Source organism: Nematolebias whitei, chromosome 16 (genome assembly GCF_014905685.2).
Source record: "Nematolebias whitei isolate Nwh7 chromosome 16, NemWhi1, whole genome shotgun sequence".
Taxonomy (NCBI): Eukaryota; Metazoa; Chordata; class Actinopteri; order Cyprinodontiformes; family Rivulidae; genus Nematolebias; species Nematolebias whitei.
The window spans coordinates 11,095,547-11,117,241 of record NC_056513.1 but is presented as its reverse complement, the minus strand read 5'-3'; the positions used below and the strand labels follow the sequence as shown (position 1 = coordinate 11,117,241).

The 21,695-nt window shown below is 38.9% G+C and overlaps 1 protein-coding gene across 1 annotated transcript; it reads left to right on the top strand.

The window, feature by feature from the left end:
- Window positions 1-1,524: 1,524 nt before the first annotated feature.
- slc25a10b (solute carrier family 25 member 10b) lies at window positions 1,525-14,472 on the top strand. Its single transcript, XM_037690183.1, has 11 exons — window positions 1,525-1,883; window positions 8,938-9,057; window positions 10,545-10,659; window positions 10,767-10,815; window positions 10,901-10,942; window positions 11,018-11,061; window positions 11,141-11,211; window positions 12,782-12,874; window positions 12,955-13,032; window positions 13,907-13,963; window positions 14,291-14,472. The coding sequence occupies exons 1-11, from the start codon at window positions 1,794-1,796 to the stop codon at window positions 14,390-14,392; spliced, it is 861 nt and encodes a 286-aa protein (XP_037546111.1). The 5' UTR covers window positions 1,525-1,793; the 3' UTR covers window positions 14,393-14,472.
- The last annotated feature ends 7,223 nt before the right edge of the window (window positions 14,473-21,695 follow it).

Genomic DNA, 21,695 nt, shown 5'->3' with positions numbered 1-21,695 from the left:
TTTGTCATTCGCAGAGTATTCCAGGCTGTGGCATTAAATAACCTGTAGATCTGGAAAAGTCAGTCAAGCCTTTTCATAAATATGCCCCTTTCGTTTTTGAGATTGCTTATTTATTGATACGTACCAAAAAATAAGTTGGTTGTAAATAAACGGAAGATTCACAGATTAATTTTATTGAAACCAATGAATGTTAATGGGCTTTACTTCCATACTAAGCTGACTAATCACAAGGAAATTAAAGCAGATTTTGCACAATCTGTTCCTGTTTTCTTTAATTAAATTAAATTACGGTATTGCTCCATTAAAAAAAATGTACCTACTAGTACTATTTTATTCATAAAACACTTTAAAACAACCTCAGCTCAACAAAGTGTTGTACATGTCAAATCAAAGATAATTAAAACACACAAAAAAAGAAAATAAGAGACAATAAAGAAAAGGTAATTCATTCAACTTTTATTTATACAGGTTAGTCTCACTGAGCCACAAGGACTCAGTTACAACAGAGACCTGTTTAAGGTCAACAGGTCTCTGTGTGTTGAGGGGGCTCAACACACAGCCCTCAGGGCTATGTGTTGAGCCCCTTTCTGTTTACTCTGCTCACATATGACTGCACCTACCCATCCAGGCTCAAGTTTGCAGATGATACAGTGGTTGGATGCATCACAAACAATGATAAGTCCAGCTGCAGGCAGAGGTGTACCACATCTCCACATCCTACATGGAGATGTATGCAATAAAATCACCATCCATCCATCTATCCATCTATCCATCCATCCATCCATCTATCTATCCTTCCATCCATCCATCCATCCACCCACCCACCCATCCATCCATCCATCCATCCATCCATCCATCCATCCAAATCCATGTATGTATGTATGTATGTATGTGTGTATGTATGTATGTATATGTGTATGTATGTATGTATGTATGTATGTATGTATGTATGTATGTATGTATGTATGTATGTATGGAAAAACTGAAGGAAGAAGAAGTGCAGGAATTTAAAACTACTACTCTGTTAGACCAATAGCAGGTGCAGTGACATCCTCTGACATTTACAAACCCCATTTTGGTTCACTTGACCCTTTGGGTCAACTGAGGCCACTGGAGTCATTTTGACCCCAGGGCAGCAGGAGGAGAGTTAAGCTTTACGAGGAAACTATTTTCTACAGGAACTAGCAGTGACATTCTTCCACTGAGATACAACCTGCCATTTTTTAGGTTCCTTTCTTTTCTCATGCGAACCTTCCTCCTCTTAAAGGGACAGGCGGAGTTTCTACTGTTTCCCACACGTTACGAAGGGGGCGTGTCTCTTTAAATCCATACGACGGTGAGATAGGAGCGCGTGCGAGTTCGTTCTAAATTTCTGCTTCGTCATGCTACGTTTTCGACCTTCGACTCTCCCGGCTCCCGTACTGTAGGCAGCTCCTCGGTCCACGCTAACAATTGGCTCCTCTCCTCTGTGTTCGGAGCCACTTCTTGACTTTTTTTTCACGTCACGTCTCGAGCTTTCACGTTCTGTCACGCGCACGTTATGTGGCGCGAGAGTGCCCGTTTGATAGTTTGCTAGCGAAGATCAAAGTCCCCGCTCAGCGGCGCTCTCCTTATCGGAATGTTTGAAGATTAACGAGGATTTCCTCCGTGTCAGTCCCGCACACGCTTCTTTTCTCTTCTTCTTGTGACCGCTGCGGTGCAGGAAGAAGCTCCGGGGCCAGGAAGCTGACAAGAGACTGCAAGCCGGAACGGGAGGTGGGAGTAAAAACACCGACGGAAGCAGCGGTATCATCATGACGGAGAAGCGGATGTCGCGGTGGTATTTCGGGGGTTTGGCTTCCTGCGGAGCCGCCTGCTGCACGCATCCTCTGGATCTGATCAAGGTGAGGAGCACCCCGACGGTGTGTGGAGGAGCAGGGTCGCCAAATGACCCTTAAAATAAGGACTCTTTCCATACAGTTAAAATATATGTATTTATTTCAGTATTATCTTTAGAACCAGTTCACATCTGCCCCATGTGAGAATGATGAAATGACTAAAACTTATTGCAAGGAGAAATGTTGAACTCAAAATTGTACGTTGGTTAAGTTTTGTTATTTTGTAGTGTAAGTAAGTTAGACAACTTTAGTGAAATACACGCAAACCACAGAAATGGTACTTTTAACAGAGATGCTGAGCTGAAGGAGTTTTATAAAATGTGATGGAGCTAAAAACGAGCTGTTAAAGCTAAAAGTAGCAGAACACTAGCTAAAAAGTTAAAAGAAGAGAAACACTATCAAAAATCCAAAGGAAGCGAAGCAATACTAAAAGCTAAAGGAAGCTAAACACAAGCTGGTACTAAAAGAAGCAGAACATTAACTAAAAGCTAAACAGTAGCCAGAAACTAAAGAGCAGACCATTTTTTGCTAGAAGCTAAAAATGACTTAAATCCTAGCTAAAAGAACCAAAACATTAGCCGTTAGCTGAAAACAGCAGAATTGTAGCTTGAAGCTAAAATAAAATAAAAGCTGGCTAAAATGATCAAAAGCTTGAATGAACAAAATGCTAGCTAAAACCTGAAGTAGCAAAAAGCCATTTAAACTTAAAATAAGCAAGCTATTAGCTAAAAGGAGCAGAACACCTGCTCGAAACAAAAGGGACGAAATGCTACAAAACACACTCATAAACAGAAAAAAGGAGAACAACAGACGGAAAAACATTGTCATCCGTTATGTTGCTGGAGTATCAGAGAAATTCAGAAGGATTTTCAACAAACACAAGATCCCAGTACATTTCAAACCCAGCAGGACTCTCAGACAGAGGCTGGTCCACCCTAAGGACAGAACACCCATACACAAACAGAGTGGTGTAGTGTATGCGGTCCAGTGCAGCGAGGACTGTCCAGACCTCTACATTGGAGAAACTAAACAGCCTCTTCACAGACGCATGACTCAACACAGGAGAGCCACTTCATCAGGACAAGATTCAGCTGTTCACCTCAAAATGCTAGCTAGTGACAAAATGCTAGCTAAAAGTAGCCAAAAAACGCCAACTAAAAGCTCAAAGGAATGAAATCCTAGTCAAAATCTAAATGAAACAAGAGGCTATATAATAGCTAAAAGTAGCATAAAGTTAGCTAAAAGCTAAATTGAGCAAAACTGGCACGGATTCCTAACTTCCTTGATGATGTTCCTCTTCTACTAAGAGGATTTCGCATCTAAATGATATTCAAACGGTACCCCTCCACCTGCACCTCCCTGTCCAGTCAGTGTTCAACGCTAAGGCGTGCAGGTTCTAGCTGTGTTGGATAAAACAATGCACTCTGTCTTAGTGGGGGGGTGTAGAGGATAGAGAAGGTGAGCCTGGGATTGGAAGGTCGTCGACTCGACTTCCCTGATCGACAAAATCAAAATGTGGATGGGAAAGGTGAAGCACCCACACCTGTCTCCGCCCCTGTTTGCCCCACTCTGGGCCCTTGAGCAAGGCTCTTATCCCCCACCATCTGCTCCCTCGGGCACCCTAGATAGCAGCTCTCTGCTCCACACAGAAGGATGTGGTAGCTCGGTGGTCTGTGGCTGCATCAGGAAGGGCATCAGGCATAAAAACAATCGCCAAGTCTTCATGCGAGTTAGTTCGCTGTGGCAACCCCTGAGGAAGGGAACAGCCGAAAGAAGAAAAATATCCCGTCTTAACGACTTTAAGGCAGCAGGTTCAGCTGTGAGCGTATTATAGCGGTTGTAGTTTTAAGGAAGGTGTCGCTCATCTCCTATAGTTCATCTTTAATGTGGGGAATGTTCATGGCTGAGGAAATGTAGGCCACAGGTCAGCCTGGAGCTTCATGCGTAAAGCAAACCAGTAAGTCCACAACAGATAACAAAATCCTCCTTCACATTGTTGTTTTCTTGGGAAACTTTACCTCACGGCTGTAATTATAATAACTGCGCCCTAGGAAGTCATGTGGAGTCTTATTATGCAATTAAGCCAGACAAACCTTAGCCTGTAGTCAGATGGGGCCCTGAAGTGTTTCGAACCTGCTTTTACTTGTTGCAACATTATGTTGTTTTTAACATTAGTTCATTTATGATTTGTGAATGCATACTGTTTAAGAAGAAATGGGCCTAGAGTCTCCTTAGAACATGTGAACCCTCACCAAAACGTTTGCTTAGGTGAGGTTGTCCAACTAAAAGAAGTTTGACATCTTCAAACTGCAACATTATTTTTATGTACAAGCATTCATTTATTTATTTATTTTAACAAAATTAGGACCTCCATATAGGGGTTCTTGTCCATCTTTTGGCTAAAATATAATTAATAATTTAACATTTTCAGATTCCAGTTTTATACTTAATGAGCTCATTAGCCTTTTAAAATAAGCTTTTCATGCATTTGCTGACTCATCAGCAGCACTTCCTTCTCAGTTATGGATGGACCAACCAATCCTTAAAAAAATAACTATTTCAATTATTTTACTGCAACTTTTCTTGAGGCAGCAAGAGTTACAATAGATGAAAGAATTCAGAAAGTACACCATGATCTGTTTTGACCTGATAAGGAGGCATATTGTCACTTTTGTAGCAGAAGGTTCAAAGGTTTGTAACTCTAGAACGATGTATATTTCATGGAAAAAAGTAAATCTGTAAGTTGATCTTGATAGTAATAATAATACTTTATTTATAAAGCCCTTTAAAACAACCGCAGCTGCAACAAAGTGCTGTACATATAAAATCAAGAACATTTAAACACATAAAACCGTTTTTAAAACATTTTGGATCAATAAAAACAGTGCAGAGCAAATTCAGTCTGTGCTAAAAGCCAGGGAGTAAAAATGTGTTTTTTAAAAGAGTTTTAAACATGGACAGTGAATTAACCAGGCGTGGATATGCATAAAGAACTGCCGAGTCATGTTTCAGGATGCTTTCTTACAGATATTTAATACACCATCGGATACGTTGCTCGTTTGTCTTGGACTTATAATACCAACATTTGTTGCAAAAGAATAAACTGAATGACCAAAATATATTTCTTTTTGTCTTGAGAGGAATTCTTTATCAAATTCACTGAATTTTCTTGATGCAAATCTGTTTTTTTTCTGGCAGCGCTTTTCTTTTTCTTTCGGCTGCTCCCTTCTTCAGGGGTCGCCACAGCGAACTAACTCCAACCACCGATCTACCACAGCTCTCTGTGTGGAGCAGAGAGCTGCTATCTAGAGCGCCCGGGGGAGCAGGTGGTGGGGGTTAATCGCCTTGCTCAAGGGCCTAGAGTGGGGCAAACACGGGTGGAGACAGGTGTGGCTGCTTCACCTTTCCAACTCACATTTTGACGTTGTCGGTCCAGGGAGTTGAACCGGCGACACAGGCTCACCTTCCGTAACCTCTGCGCCACCGCTTCCCGCCAGCAGAAATGATATAACTAATTTAAAATAATACTTTAAGCGCAAAAAGAGCAAAAGTCCTGAATATATAAATAATGATAAATGTTTGAATCAGAGCTTTTGTTTGTCTTGTTTTTATAAACGGTTTGAATTTATAATATTGTTGTAGGAGAAATGCCGACGGCTCTTCTGTTGAAACTTAACAGCACTGGTAACAATTTCCATCTGATAATTGTTCACCTCAAACCCCAGATAAAACCTTCATATCTCAGCTGGCATTAATCTCCCACTAGCTTAGATAGCCAACAACTTTTACAACTTAGTTCTCACACAGGCTCATGCTTTGATTTTTGCGGCCTATGAAATTTATGCAAATATCAGTTTTTGTTCTTTAAGTTAAACGTATTTTTAAATTTTTTTTGTTCGTGAATTCATTTCACGTAATGTATGAAGGTGGAGAATTGGCGATGAGTCTAAATATACAACAGGGTACAAAAAGCTCAAAGTAAAGTCACACGCTGAAACTGAGTTTTTGTGGGACACCTTTTCTCATCAGCTTGTTAAAACATGTTCTTTAAGGCTACACCTATAAAGTTTGAAACCGATTTTTTTGTTTTTGCTTTGTCATCCTGACTTTTGCTTTCCATGTCTGTTTTTTTCTTTTTTTATTTGTAGTTCAGATAGCGTTATCTGGCCAAGCAGGCCTGCTTGGTCTTATCTTTTTAAAAGTGCAACATAATTCTTATTTATTTATTGTTATATATATATCATTACATTCAATATAATTGTTTTAAATCTTATTGCTACATCAGCTTTAGTGCACCACAGCTTCATTTGGAACTAAAACTCAAATTAGTTGCGCAGGAAAAATAATCCCATGAAAAGACAGGAAAGTCTTTTGAGGGCCACCTGCATCATGAAGGACCACACTCACCCAGCACACTCAATTTTTGCCTCGCTCTCTTCAGGAAGGAGGTTGAGGAGTGTAGTGAACTAGGCCTCGGGTCGAATCTGGCCTTGAGGGGCCTGCCTGGAACAAGAACTGTGTTTCATTGATTTGAGTCCAGAAACACAAGATCAAGTCCATCCAGAAGACTTTCCAAGTGTCCTGCACTGATCAATTGAAAGAACACTCTCTTTTTCTATTATCATTACTATTTTACAAATGTTTTGATAATCAAATTGTGTTTAGTTCAAACCATTTTCAAATGTTGAAGTGAACTACTCATTTTAAATCAACTGTGAAACAGTATTAGTGATTTTTATCCTCATTCAAAGTAGAAATCAGGTTAATGATGCATTGTCTGATTTTCTGTCTTCAATGAGCAAATTGTAAGTTGGTCAAAGGTCAAGTTTCGGTCAACTGCAAGTTTACTGAAAAAGAAATGTCATGTTTAACTTACAGAAAGATACTAGAGAATTGACTCCACGAAGTCTGGAATTTTCATAGCAATCTTCTGTCTGTTCTTAAACAATCTTAATCTTTTTCCTTGACTCTTAATAACCTCTTACATCACAAAAACACACCTCTGTTTTGGTCCATCGACCAATCAGAAAGTTCTCAAATGAACCGGAAGTGAGCTCTTTTAAAAGGTGCAACACTTCCTAGTTCAAAAAAGTTCTGCGGTTCTGAGAGCAGTTCCAGAGTTCAGAATGCTGGAATTCAGGATGCTGGAGGAAGTTCTGAAACTCAGCAGAGAACGGAGGAAGTTCTGAGGAGTTCAGGAGAACGCTGAGAGAATGCTGGAATGCAGCATGCTCAGGACATCTGCAACTAAGCTGACGAGAGAAGATCAGGGAATTATGAAATGTCTGTTCTGGGATGACCTCACGACTCCGAACGGTTCCCTACTATTCTTACGGAGACGCTGAAAAGTGGCTTGAAGTGGAACTTTACGCCGGAACTGAAATATCTTCAGAAAGGTAAAAAGTCGATCTTCAACTGCGAAGTGTACCGGGTTTAAGTTGGGCCCAGAAGGAGCGTGCTGTTCTGGTTTAAACAGACAAATTCCCTCACCCATCTCTCTCAACTTAAACTTCAATTTCCATCTTTAAAATTCTTCTTTTTGCTAGAAATCATTCCAGATATTTTTCATGAAATGTCTGTTGTGAAGCTTGAAGCAACGGAAAATCATGGCCGGATGATTTTCCTGTTTGTAAAGCTGATTGTTTTAACCTGTTGTTGTTGAAATCATTTGCCAAATTAATGTAAATGTGTGATGTTAAACTTTGATTCTGTAAATAAATGACGCATTCATTTGATGGGTCAAAGAAAATTAACGTCTCACGATACATTTTATTAAATTCAATGCACGACATTATTCAGTCCAGAAAAATGAAAGAATCCGTTTAATTTATGAATATATGACAGCATATGTTCATCTACATGAGCATGAAGTGTACAACCACTACACTGAGTAACAGCTTCTACCCTGAGGCTGTTGGACTCATGAATATCTAACCAGGATAATCACTGTGAAAAATTACATCATGTTGCTGCTGATCTGTTTCATTGTTGCTGCTGATCTGTTTCATTGTTGCTGTGTTGATGCGTGCTCATCTGCTCACACAGACTCATGTTCGTGCTGCTGTTGGACGTAATGCTTTTGAGTGGAATAATATGCATGTTCATATCATTATGACTTTGATTTTTAACTCATGATGCTTCACAGAAACACAAATATTAGTCCTTGTTTGTTTTATTTTTTCCTTTTCTAGAAGTCGGCTCAATTGAAGCCGTACTGGGCGACTGCGTTTTGAGAAATTAACGTCAGGACTGAAAAACAGAATCCTTTTAACTCTTGTACGTCTGACCATGTTTGACTTTATTGATCGATATGTATTTATAAACAGAACTTTAATGAAGGTTATTTTAACTGGGATGCAGTTAACATACTAAATAAAACATAATAGTTCCAGATAATAACTTGAGCTCTTGGCGGAATTTATAAACTATTAGATGTTTCAACAAAATCACGAACTAAACATGTAAACTTTGTCCTAATTTGAGATTAAATCAGATTATCAGAACTGACTGGGTTTAATGTTGGCAGAGACTGAACAGAAAAATAAATGCTTTAATAATTAGAAAGTTGAGCTGATTCATGCAAACTGTTGATCCAGATGTGTGGCACAGAAGAAGAGATTGGTTTGTGGGCTCACTGACTTTTGGTCTGACATCTTAACTGGAGCAGAGGGCAAAGGTCACAATGTGGACCTGCTGAGCCTGACCGACATCATCCACCCCCTCACACACATTGCAACATTTTGAGGCCTAACATGGCATTATTACAACAGACATTTTCCCATTTTTCTACTTATTTTACTCTTCAGGGCCTAATGAAAATCAATGTACAACCTTTTCTTGTGGTTGTGTATAAAAAAAAGTTAACGTTTTATAAACATTTGACAGAATTACAATCAATACATGTCATGTTTATTCAAGATTTAGCTTTAAAAAAAAATCTACAGAATACAGCCTTTTTAAATTTTTGCTTGTGTCTGTATATTTTTCCATTTTCTCCATCATTCAGCATTAATGGGTGGCGTTTTGAAAAATAATTTCTAATGCAAGATGATGTTTGCAGGTCCACCTGCAGACCCAGCAGGAGGTGAAGAGGAGGATGGTTGGGATGGCCATTCATGTGGTGAAGAATGATGGAGTGCTGGCTCTTTACAACGGCCTCTCTGCTTCTCTTTGTCGGCAGGTTTGTTTGTTTTTAATTTAAAATTTCCCCTAAACTGTTGCATACAGAATCATTTTACAAATACATCTGCGATAGACCCTGACTTTTATACATTGTAATTTATATATATATATATATATATATATATATATATATATATATATATATATATATATATATATATATATATATAATTATTACATTATAAATTGGGCTTCATGACTATAAATGTTGTAGCTGATTAAGTCTGACTGCAGTGAGGAGAAGAAGAAAAAAGGTTAATCAACAGCTCATAAGTGGATGATTTCTTTAATTTATCTAAACTCTCCTTCATAGATTGAAAATGGTGGATTTCAGCTTCTAAAAAGCACTCCTGGGCTTATAGGTTATTCTTTTAAAGTCTTGAATTTAGCAGTTTGACTTGCTGAGTTTGAAACGCAACATTTTGAGTGATGAGTGGACCTGACTAATACCTGGGACCACAGCTAATCATCACAGATACCTGCCTCCAGCTGCATACACTGGTTTATGTTTTATATTGAAACCCAAAGTGTCAAAAGGATCTTCACTCTGTGTTGAAGAAGACGTGAAACTGAGATTAATTCTTAAGGAAAAATATGAACTGGAAGATCAACGTTCATGTTCAATAATCCAGGTAAGCAGCTAGTAAAGTTGTCTGATCATCTGGACAGTTTCTTTTTTTGTTGTTGTGACGTTGCGTCCTTCATCCAAAGGACTTCATCAGTCCGAGGAGCTGCAACAAACTCAGTCCCACATGCAGCACACTCACATAGTGGACCAACCAGTTTGCTGGTGATAAGATGGTTTCTTTGATGATTTGAACCACTTTGGCTATGGCTGCCTCAGAGGGGTTGACTGGGGAGAGGGCAGGCCCCAGAAACCATCTTATCACCAGCAAACTGGTTGACCCACTATGTGAACATGATGCTTGTGGGACTGAGTATGCTGTGGCTCCTCGGACTGATGAAATCCTTTGGATTAAGGGCAAAACATCTCATCAAAACAAGAAATGTCCATATGACCTGACTGAACTTTGTTGGATTAACTGGAAGGGTCATTTTTATTGCTTTTACTCAAAAGGACTTATAGAAACAGAGTATGTGTCGCCGATTTCCATCAGCTAACGATAAGCACCCGTTCTGTGAAAAAGGTTCAGTATACCCAAAGTATTATTTGGCTATTTGATTTTTACAAACCTTACAGTTGAGATTAAGATGAATTCTGTTTCAACACTGATCATTAACTCTGTAAGTTAACATTGGTTCTGCTACAAAATGAGCAGCTGTGCTGGTTAATCACAAACACTGATATGAAGCATCAAATACTAATAAATAAACATGCGAAACATAAAAAAAAATATGCCCCACACTCGTGGTAAAACACTTGTTGCAGCAGCTGTTGTAGTTTAACTTCACTCTTCTTTCTAATTGAATAAAGTGTTCACAAAGTTGTGATCAAATACACAATTTACTCTTGTCTCGCTTCAGATGTCCTACTCCCTCACCAGATTTGCCATCTATGAGACGGTGAGGGACATGACGGGCAGTAAAAGCCAGGGCCCAATGCCATTTTACCAGAAGGTCCTGCTGGGAGCCTTTGGCGGTAGGAACAAACACGTTTTCTTTATTTTTCTCCTTCAAACACACATTTGTTTACATTTAGTGTCATTGATTAAAGAGTTTTTACCAGAAAGATTTATCTTCGGACAGGATTCACTGGAGGGTTTGTTGGGACGCCAGCTGACTTGGTAAATGTCAGGTAATGTACCCCAAATACAGTTTATCGTTTTACTCGGCTACACTGATAATATAATGAGATCGGAAATGTTTTATTTTTCTCCTAGAATGCAGAATGACATGAAGCTTCCACTAGAGCAGAGAAGAAAGTGAGTGGCGTTTATGAAAATATGTTCACGTCACATGCATTAAGAGCTCTCACTGAATTTGTGCTTCTCTTCCAGCTACAAACACGCCGTTGATGGACTCTACAGAGTCTTCAGAGAAGGTAAACGAGCACGACCATATCAGGTTTTAACTCTGTTTACGCACCGTGTTTGAACACTGATCTTTATCCTTTAATGCAGAGGGCGTGAGAAAACTTTTCTCAGGAGCTTCCATGGCCTCCAGCAGAGGAGCGATGGTCACTGTGGGGCAGGCAAGTCACATCTCTCAAACCCACTCCAGATGTTCCTTAGTTATACCTGTAGGACAGAGCTCTGCAACCTTTATGATCAAAAGAGCCATTTCTTCCCTTTGCACACTAAATAAAATATCTATGGAGCTGCATGATGATCAACTGGTGGCCCATGGCCCACTTCAAGCTTGTTGGAGGGGCTTTTCCAGCCAGTAGGTGTGATATTATAAAACAAAAATATCAAATTATTATTATTTAGTGATATTTTTATATTTTAGGGCAAAAGAAAAGACTGGATTTATGTAAAGAAGAAAAAAAAAATAATAATATTTTTTGACCAATTTTATAAAAATTCAAGTATGTTGTGCAAGTTTTTTTGTAAGTGTGGAAACGATTCATAAGTAATAAAGCACAAAGTTAAAAATGAGGCCAGTTTGTTGGATATGTATTTGAATTGGGGACTTCCCAGTATAAGGCAGCGCCCATTATTATCCACCTAACGAAGGGTTTCTTAACTTTATATCTTACTCTTTCCTAAACTTTAATGCGGCCGGAACCACAACGTTTACCCCCACAAATTTTTATATCAAAACAACTGGCTCGGTGCCGTGATGTGTGCTATTACTTTTATTGGCGTTTCGAGTTACCATGGCGACGTAATTTGCAAACACATATGCCATTTTCTTCATACAAACATGTGACAGAACACTTGTCACACTAAGCTACTTTTAAATGGCTTTAACTCGGCTGTTTTTACACATTTAGAGCTGGAATTTGGCGAGGTTATATCTGAGAACGTTCCCCATCACATACTGAATCCAATTCAAAACATCCAAGATGGCCACCTTAGCTAAATGGACAAAAAAGACTATAATGTGTTGATTTTTTTTTGCCATATTGAGCTGAAATTTGGTATAGTGGTAGATGAGAGTGAGCCCCAACACAGTACTGTCAAATCAAACCTTTAAATAGGCAGCAGTGTGACAGTCCCCATCAACGTTTCTCCAGGAACTTTCTAGTTTTTTATTATTCTCCAGCTAGAGGGACCAAAGGGCTACATGTGCTCCAGAGCCGCAGGTTGCAGACCCCAGCGCTAGGAGATACCTGCGGCTAAACATGTTGTAGTTTTTGCTGTTGAGCCAGAATATTTCAGAACACCTTGTGTAATATAAATTTAAGTCTTAAAACCTTGGTGGAATCACTCTTTAACTCTAAAAGAGGTTTTATTCTCTTATTATTAAAAAAAAAAGATGAAATTGAACAACCGTTACGTAGCATTTGTTTGACATATCCTTCAGTTGTAACGCTAGGGGGCGCCAAATATCACTACATTCAACACTTCCTAGGATAATTTTTTTCTGTCTATATTACTTTTATGAAAACTACAAAACTCGCAAAATTTGTTTAATTGACAGCTGGAATTTTCAGTTACCACTAAAAATGTGCACAGTTAGTTTACCGAAGAAAATCCAAACATCTGAGTCATGATTTTACCTGTGCAGTCTGGATAAAAACAAGGATCACTGTTCATTTGTTCTCGATTGCTTAAAACTGCTTCTTATTTTATTGTTTTTATATCTTTCTTCTACAGTTGGCGTGTTACGACCAGGCCAAGCAGCTCGTATTAGGAACGGGCATGATGGGAGATAACATACTGACGCACTTTCTTTCCAGCTTCATAGCTGTGAGTGTTTTTTATTCGTCTTCTGAGTCGGTCAGGTTTACAGAGTGAATTTTTCACTGATCCCAGCTTGTGCTCTGCAGGGAGGCTGTGCCACATTCCTGTGTCAACCTCTGGATGTGCTGAAGACACGACTGATGAACTCAAAAGGAGAGTACACGGTGAGCTGAGCCTTCTGTGTTTTTGTTCTTCTGATTCTTTCACTTTCGGGTTCCGAGACAAACAGGGAAAGTCTAGAATGGGCTTTGAGTTTGTTCCAGATCTTGTAAAATATGGAAAAAAGAAAATAGACAATGAAAAAACACGTTGCCAGTTTTGATGTCTTCTCTAAAGATAAAATTCAGATTTTCTGTAAAAAAAACAAAAAACAAAAAAAAAATCAAACAGAATACAGTTTTTAAGATTTATTATATTAAACATTTGTACAATGAGCATTGTGCAAATGTTTTGAACCAGCCCTAATTTTTTTGGTGAAGATTCTCAGTCATCCAGGTCATGATCAATCCCAAAAAAAATAGTTTTAAAATAAAAACAACTGGACTTCTATTTTAAGGCTGATGACATCTCGCTTCCCATATCTGGAGTGTGTGGAGTTCCAAGCTTTATAGACCTCCATGAGAGACCTGGTTGTGTACTTAGCTGTAGACTAGACAGGAAGTACTCTCCCCTCACAGTGGAGGCTCGTTAGGTTCTTTGTCTGCCGTGCTCATGAGAGATGTTTTGGTCACCTGCATGAAGGAGTGAACTGGAGTGGAGCTGAATGGAAATCAGGCATTGTAAGTTTTGAAAGTTGAAATCTGAGACCACCTCTGTTTAAATTTGTTTTTCTCGTTTGACCTCAATGGCTTCCTTCACTCCACCCTCAAACCATCTTCTCTTCTCTGTCTAAAATATGAACATTTCAAAATGATCCAAAGTTGATTACACATCTGGAAACTAAAGTCTGGATATCTCTGTCGGGAAGCGCGTGTCATTTGCTTCTGTTTCTGCTTCTCCATTTCTCAGTTTTTACTTTGAGTGCTCTTCTGTTCTCAGGGGGTGATGCATTGCTTACGGGAAACTGCCAGCCTGGGTCCACTGGCATTTTATAAGGTAAAAACAACAACGTTAGCTGTGGAGCATTTAGAAAGAAGACACCTGCTCCAAATGAAACTCGTCACTCTTTGGAGGCTGGAGCAACTAATGATAATGGACATTCTTCCCTTTATGTTTATTTGAGTCTGAAAACGGGCAGGGTGTAGAATACCAGCACAACAACAGGCTAGAAGAAAGCATCTTACCTGCTGCAGAACAGCAGAGATATTGACATTTTTATAACCACACCTGGAGGATCTCCGTTAGTTTTGTTTTGCTTTATGCGTTTAGTTTAAAAAAGAAAGTGTAAACATTAATCAAATGTTTGTTTTTGTTTCCCCTCAGGGTCTTGTTCCAGCAGGGATCCGCTTGATTCCTCACACAGTGCTCACCTTTATTTTCCTCGAGCAGCTCAAGAAATACTTTGGCATTCGCATCATCTCCTGAGCCGTTCATCGCCGCTGCTCGTCACATCGCTCCTTCATCATCCCGCTCCTCATCATCCCGCTCCTCATCATTTACAAGAGAAGAAGAGAAGGAAGGAGACATGAACGGTTCGTTGTCCTCCGTCTGCTTCTTTTTTCTACCTCCGTCTTACAGGTGGAAGTTTTATGATTAGAATTCAAGAGGAGCAACTTTTTTTAAAAAGTATAATCATTTAAAAACTACACTAATGTAAAGGTACTGTAATGGGGTTATAATAATAATAATAATAATAGAGTATTAAAATAAGGTTTGCTGTGATTTGATTCTGCTATGATGTAAAAACAATCTTTAAACTTGAACTAATTCCGTGTTATAATTTAATGGTTTGTTTTCTAATCTCACCTAAAGCCTGATTTGATGGTGTGTGGTGCCTTCAGGTTCACGCTATGTTAGAAATAAAAGAAAACTGTAGTTTTTCTTTAACTAGTTCTTTAAAACTGTTATTGTTGTTCATTCAGGGGAGTGATCAGCAGCAGTTACAAGTATCCACCTGACCAAACTAACATTCTTGACTTAAAACAAGCTGGGATGTGTTGACTCGTTAAATATTTACGCTCGTAGTGACCAAACGTGTTGCAGTCTTCACATCAAGTTATTGTTCCACGTTTATTCAACTTGATTGTTTTTAGAGCTCAAAATCAACTAGTAATGGGTGGAAATCTTTAATAATTTTTCTTAATTTTTTTAATCTTAATCTTAATAAAACTTCTTTCTTTCATTCCACTGTCCCTGTGTTTTGCCACATCTGGAAGGGAATGTGGGGCAGAGCTCGTTTGTGCTGCGTTTTCATTTGTAACCAAAAAACGAAAGCCGGCTGCTGGAATCATTTTATGTTCTCCCATAAAAATCTGAATGCATTGAACTCCTGAGACGTCAGTTTTGAATTGTGCAAAGAACTACTGTACAACACCAGGGCTGCATTTCCACGTGGAGTGTGAGTTTTGGGGCTAGTTGAACATAGACTTGATAACTCAGGATGTCCTGTTTTATAAAACACTTCAAGTGATGCTGACCGCTCTGGTGCACGGAAACTCTTGCTGCATGTTGTGAATTTAAATGATTTTAAAGTAAAATGTGAATGAGGATATTATATCTTTGGAATATGTCTTATTTGGTGTTGATGTACTTCAAAGACCGCTCCGTTCATGGACGTGTAAACTCATGTTGCCTTACAGTATCCCTCCTGCAGGGGGCAGTGTTGTAACATCTTAAATATGTTTTATGCCTCTGGAATTTTGGAAATAAAGATACCTCTTATTGACTTGTTTTACGCTCATCGATTAAACTGTACGTTGACAGCTATAGGTCAGTAAATTAAAATTTTGTACATCTTTGATAATTTTGGAAATAAAGTGATGATTGAAACTGTGAATTTTAGTCTTTCCGAATTATTTAACAGACTTTTACTTGGGAAGTAAATAAGTCTTGTATAAATCACACCACATTTTTAAATCAATTGATCTTTAAAAGTCATTCGTTGACACTTACGGTTGAAGAATGTATATTCTTGTTGAGTAGACCGATCTTTGTTTTTCTGCGTTTCACTGCCACAGTCTCGCACGACTCGGCTGATGTGATTGTGAGTCAGACTTCACCTTCAGGGATCTGGCCTCATCAGAACAAGGACACAATTTAATGCGTTCACATCTACCAACTTCAGACCAGTGGTTTTATTTTTTATTTTTTTGTAGAACACTGGCCTCTATGGTTTAATTAGTGATATTCAGGTGTAATGATGAATGAAAGCTGGGTCTCTGACCAGATGAACATATCTGCCCTTTCAGTTATTGATGTAATTCATCATGTTAGTGGCTATGACCCTTCACCTTCATCATCACATTTACGTGTGTGTGTGTGACAGTTCACCTCCACGTGCACCCTTCTCATATTTATCACAGCCAGCCAGAATAATTAAGCAAATGTGCTGCAGGTTAAAGCAGATCTCCTTCATGTTCCTCAAATGTTTCAAGCACAGTCCTGACCCACTAAACAATCTGGGTTTGTTGACCTTGTTTACAAGTTTACGGACTACAGTATAGTCTCAGTCTTATCAGTTACCTCTGATCAGAAAACCAAAGCACTTTGGTAGTGTTTCCTTTAGGAATTGCCACAGTGGGTCATCCTATCACTTCTCTACGTCGAGAGGAGCCAGTTGAGGTGGCTCGGGCATCTGGTTAGGATGCCTCCTGGACGCCTCCCTGGTGAGGTGTTCCAGACACGTCCCACCAGGAGGAGACCCAGAGGAAGACCAGGACATGCTGGAGGGACTATGTTTCTCAACTGGTCTGGGAACGCCTTGGGTTTCCCCCAGAGGAGCTGGCCCAAGTGACTGGGGAGATGGAAGTCTGGGCCTCCCTACTTCGTCTGCTACCCCTGCGACCCGACCCCGGATAAGTGGAAGAAAATGGATGGATGGATCAACCTATCACTAGCATCATCCTTTCTTCTTCTTCACGGCATCCTTCAACCATCTCTGTGGCCTTCCGTTCTAGTACAGTTGGACACATGTTCGTCTTCAGAACTGTCTTAAGTTTTTGCAGCATAGATTCAACAAGGTGTTTGAAATTCTCCTTTGAGATTTTGATCCATGTTGCCATGATGGCATCATACTATTCCTACAGATTCTTCAGCTGCATGCTCATGATGCTAATCTCCTGGTCCGCCATGTCCCAAAGGGGGACAGTCAGATTAAGTTCTAGTGGCTGTGGAGGCTGTTGGAGACCGGTGATTCAAGACCCAACAGAGCAGGCAATGTTTTCCAGTCTCTTCGTATCCAGGTTTGGTGAGCATGTGTAAATTGTAGTCTTGGTTTTGTTCTTAGCTGGCCGAGTGTAATCTTCTACTGCTACAGCCCATCTGTTTCAAGGCTGGACAGAGATAGTATTATGTGGACATTGGCTTTAACAAGTTATTTGAGCCACTGTTACCTTTCTATCATTCTTGACCAGTGGGACAAAGCACGTTAGTCCACAACTGTTTTTCAGACCTTTCTCTGTAAACCCTACAGATAGTTGCAAAAATTGTTAAATCATGTCATCTGGACCTATTTCTTTACATGAAGAAATGTTTCGTTCCCCATCCAGAGGACTTTGTCAGTCTGCAGCCTGACAACCAGATCTGTCCCATAGGTAGCCTTCATTACTGTGTTTCAAGCCAATCTCCTGTTGGAATCTCAGAAGTAGGTTTTTAAGACGTGCAAACAGAGCACACCCATCCGAAACCATCGATCATCATTAACAACAATCAAGTGGTTTAGGCCAGGTGGCCAACATGCTTCTCACAGAAACAGCCTGTGGACAACCGAGGCCAAAGTGGTTCAGATAGAAGTTTTGTAAGCTCGATCATCCAGTCTTGAAACACAGCAATGAAGGCTACATATGGGACAGATCTGGTTGGCAGACCGCAGACTGACGAAGTCCTCTGGATTGGGAATGAAACGTTTCTTCACTTAAAGAAACGGGTCCAGATGACATGATTTAACCATTTTTGTTGTCCTGGATGATTGAGCTTACAAAACTTTGTTTCCTACAGATATTTGTGTATGGAAATCCCAGTAGATACTCAACCCTATCCAGTCTGGCATCCCCAACCCCAAAAAAGCCATCTTCAAAGTCTTCCACTTTTCTTCCTTGTTTTTGATGCTTGATTCAATCAAGTTGCCTTCACTGTGTTCAGATGCCTAAATTAACCTTGATTGTCTGATTAGTTATTTGTGTTAAGCAGTTGAACAGGTGGACCTAATAAAGTGGCCGGAAAGTGTATCCAGTACCCACATCCCCTCTTCTGCATGCCCAGCTTAGCCTTGCCTTTCTGATTTTGGTCTTCAACTCACTCAACCTGAGCTGTTCCTCTCATGTTCTCACTTCTAATCCTTTTGGGCCACTCCAAATGAAAATCTAAACATACTCAGCTCTGCCTTACGTCTTTTTGTTACAACCAACGTCTCCAACCCATGCATCATGGCAGCTCTCACTATTAAACTCACTCTTGCGGCTACCTTTCTGTCACAACTCCCCCCCCCCCCGCCCCTTCCTTCTTCACCCCCCCCCCCCCCCCCCCCCCCCGTTACACCTTCATTGTCTCCACCCGGCCTTAACTCACTTTCTCATCCGGTGCCTGTTGCTTTTGATGGTTGACCTCGGTATTTAAACTCATCCACCTTGAATAACTCTACTCCTTTTAGCCTCACTGTTTCACCTGACTTCCTCTCATTCACACACAATTTCTACCATACCATACCACTTTATTTATAAAGCACTTAAAACAGCGACAAGCCCAACCAAATTTCTGTCTTTTTAATTCAATTCAGTTTATTTATATAACGCCAAAAGTCTAAGGAACTTCTAAGGAAATCAATATTTTGTCTACTGACGGTAACATTTTACAATAAGGTACACAACATTTGATTAACTACTAGGGAACGCTTCAGGAACAAATCAGAATTTAATGGGTAGTTAACCAGTACTTATTGGGAAACACACAGCCAAGTCAAGGGACTACTGGTTAGTTACCTTGTAAATGAAGAGGAGCTAATCAAGAACTAATGGGTAGTTACCAAAGAAACCAAAGAGGAACGAATCAGGAGTTAATGGGCAGTTAACAAGTACTTACTGGGAAGCACACAGCCAAGGCTAATTAAGGGACTACTGGTTTGTTACCATTGGAACAAACCAGTAGGTAATGGTCAGATAAGGATTAAGTAATGACTGTTCCTCAGTAAGTACTTGGTATGAGTACATCAGTGAACAAAGTAATAGCCAGGCAATAATTTGGTACTGGATAGTCAGACATACAGTAGTTAAGATGACACCAGTACAAGACTATGAAATTGATAATGTCTTTCATCAATATAGTTACAAAAGAGAAAATCCAGTAAAACCAGTAACCACTATGAAACAGGTTTTTGACAATTACGAGCTGTGACCTCACTGGTGCAGGGTTTATTCAGAACCCACATGGAGAATTTCTCCTCTTTTTCTGTGGTAACAAACCAGTAGTCCCACAAAAAGGCTTGGCTGTGTGTTTCCCTGTAAGTACTGGTTAACTACCCATTAGCTCCTGATTTGTCCCTCTTTGGTTTCCTTGGTAACTACCCATTAGTTCTTGATTAGTTCCTCTTCATTTACAAGGTAACAAACCATTAGTCCCCTAATAAGGCTTGGCTGTGTTCCCCAGTAAGTACTGGTTAACTACCCATTAGCTCCTGATTTGTTCCTGAGGCATTCCCTAGAAGTTAATCAAATTTTGTGTACCTTATTGTAAAGTGTTACCCTATACTGGGTAACTACTGACTTTTAATCCTTTTTCCTCCAAAGCATACTTCCACCTCTCTGAACTCTCTTCCACCTGCTCCCCTATTCTTGCTGAAGATCACAACGTTGTCCCGAGACATCTTGATCTGTTAAATAAATTTTAACACATTTTAAAATACCATCAATCTTCACTACATGATTAAATCTGACAGCTAACTTAGCTTAGTCAAAGCGAAATGCAGGACGTCGTGTCTGTCAATGGTATCTCAAAAACACACAAAAATAAAGCAAAAAACCAGCAATATGACCATAAAAAAATTTAAAGCAAGGGCGACTCGCTCTAAAGTGGTAGTTAAATTCTTTCTGATTCAGTTAAAGATCAGATCTTTTAAAAACTGCAGCAAACCGAAACGCACCACATTTTTTATCACTGGTGGTGACATCCGTTGAATTTTGTTGGTATGGTTTTGAATATCTAAAAATATATTTTCTTGTTAGAACATTTGAAATTAGTTTAGTATTGTCATAAAACTTATAATTTCCTTTGCTGTACTTCGATTTCTGTGTTTCCATCTGCACTGTCACCATATATCAGTAAGATCTGGCTGGTTAAATAAAGACAAAACAAAATAAAAACATGTTTTTTGCAAGGAGTCTTTTCTAAGATATAGACTTTTTCACCTCACAGAAACAACTTTTTTTTAAGAGTCAAAAATGGACATTGTTTCTTTTCTTTCATTGCTCGCTGACACATTCATACTGACATTTCAGTTATTTTACCATTTTGTATTCTTTATTCTTTGACATTTGCATCATATATGAATATAAAAGTCAATAATGGTTCACACAGAAAGTTTGGCAGGAGCAAGACATTTTTGGACCAGGAAGGTGACATTCACAGATTAATGGGGGGAAAAAAAAACATTTGTCTTTTCTCAGGGTGGAGCTGACTTATTTGTGCTATGTGATAAAAGTAATTTGAGGCTGGTGGGGGGGTTCAATATTGCTTATTTAAATTTATATTCTTATAAAATATAAGAAAACATTTGATTATTTCAATGATTTCTGCTCTTAGATATAATACATGCACTTTAGCAGGTCGTTTGTCACGTAGGGAGGAAGAAAAACCTCAGGGAGAAAAACACAACCGGGAAGAAGAATTTACAATAAATGAAGTTGCCAGTAGAACAAACATTATTTTTAATTTTTAATAAACATTTAGGTCAGAAGCTGCGATGAAGGACAAGCCTGTAAAGTTAAGGTTTTGACAATTTCATTTCAAGTTAAGAAATGTTGCAGAAAGCTGGTGAGTGGAAGATGATTTTTAAGGTAAATAGATGTATTTTATTATATATATATATATATATAATTATTATATACGTATATATAATTATTATATACGTATATAAGTACATTATACTACGATTCATCTAAACTAAGACATACTTGTAGGTGCTGACTGAATCAGTACAGTTGTGTTATTCTGTGTGTAATATTACCACAAACGTGTTAAAAACACAAACCCAGGTTTTGAGTTTTTTTTTTCACTTTTGCTTTTTAAACCTAGAAATACTCGAAGACGTTTCAGTAATGTAGCTGAATCATTTGTATAAATTCAGATAGAACAAAGACAACAGTTTGACCAAAATAAGGGCTGCGTGGAGAGATTTCAGAGCTGAAATATAAAAGAAAAAAAAAAGAATATATATATATATATATATATATATATATATATACACACCTTTTTTTAATCAGAGAATAAGACAATGAGATCAAGATCTTTTTCCTAGGGGTAACCTGGACAAAAATTCAGTAGAACACATGTAAACAATGATTGGAACAAGTAATATTATGAAATAAAACAAATATGTTGTAATTTTAGCCAAGTGTTTTAAACTTTAAGCTAGAATACTGATAACTGAAAAGGACCTGAAGATGGAGGTAGAAAGGAAACATGTTCATGTACAAGAAATGGAGAGGACCAGGGATGAGAGCATCTGCAGAAGATAAAA

Coding starts and splice junctions, on each gene's coding strand:
- slc25a10b (XM_037690183.1), top strand. CDS start 1,794: ATGACGGAGAAGCGGATGTCGCGGTGGTATTTCGGGGGTTTGGCTTCC. Junction 10,816..10,900: donor GCTGACTTGGTAAATGTCAG/GTAATGTACCCC, acceptor TTTTTCTCCTAG/AATGCAGAATGACATGAAGC. Junction 11,212..12,781: donor CGATGGTCACTGTGGGGCAG/GCAAGTCACATC, acceptor TTTCTTCTACAG/TTGGCGTGTTACGACCAGGC.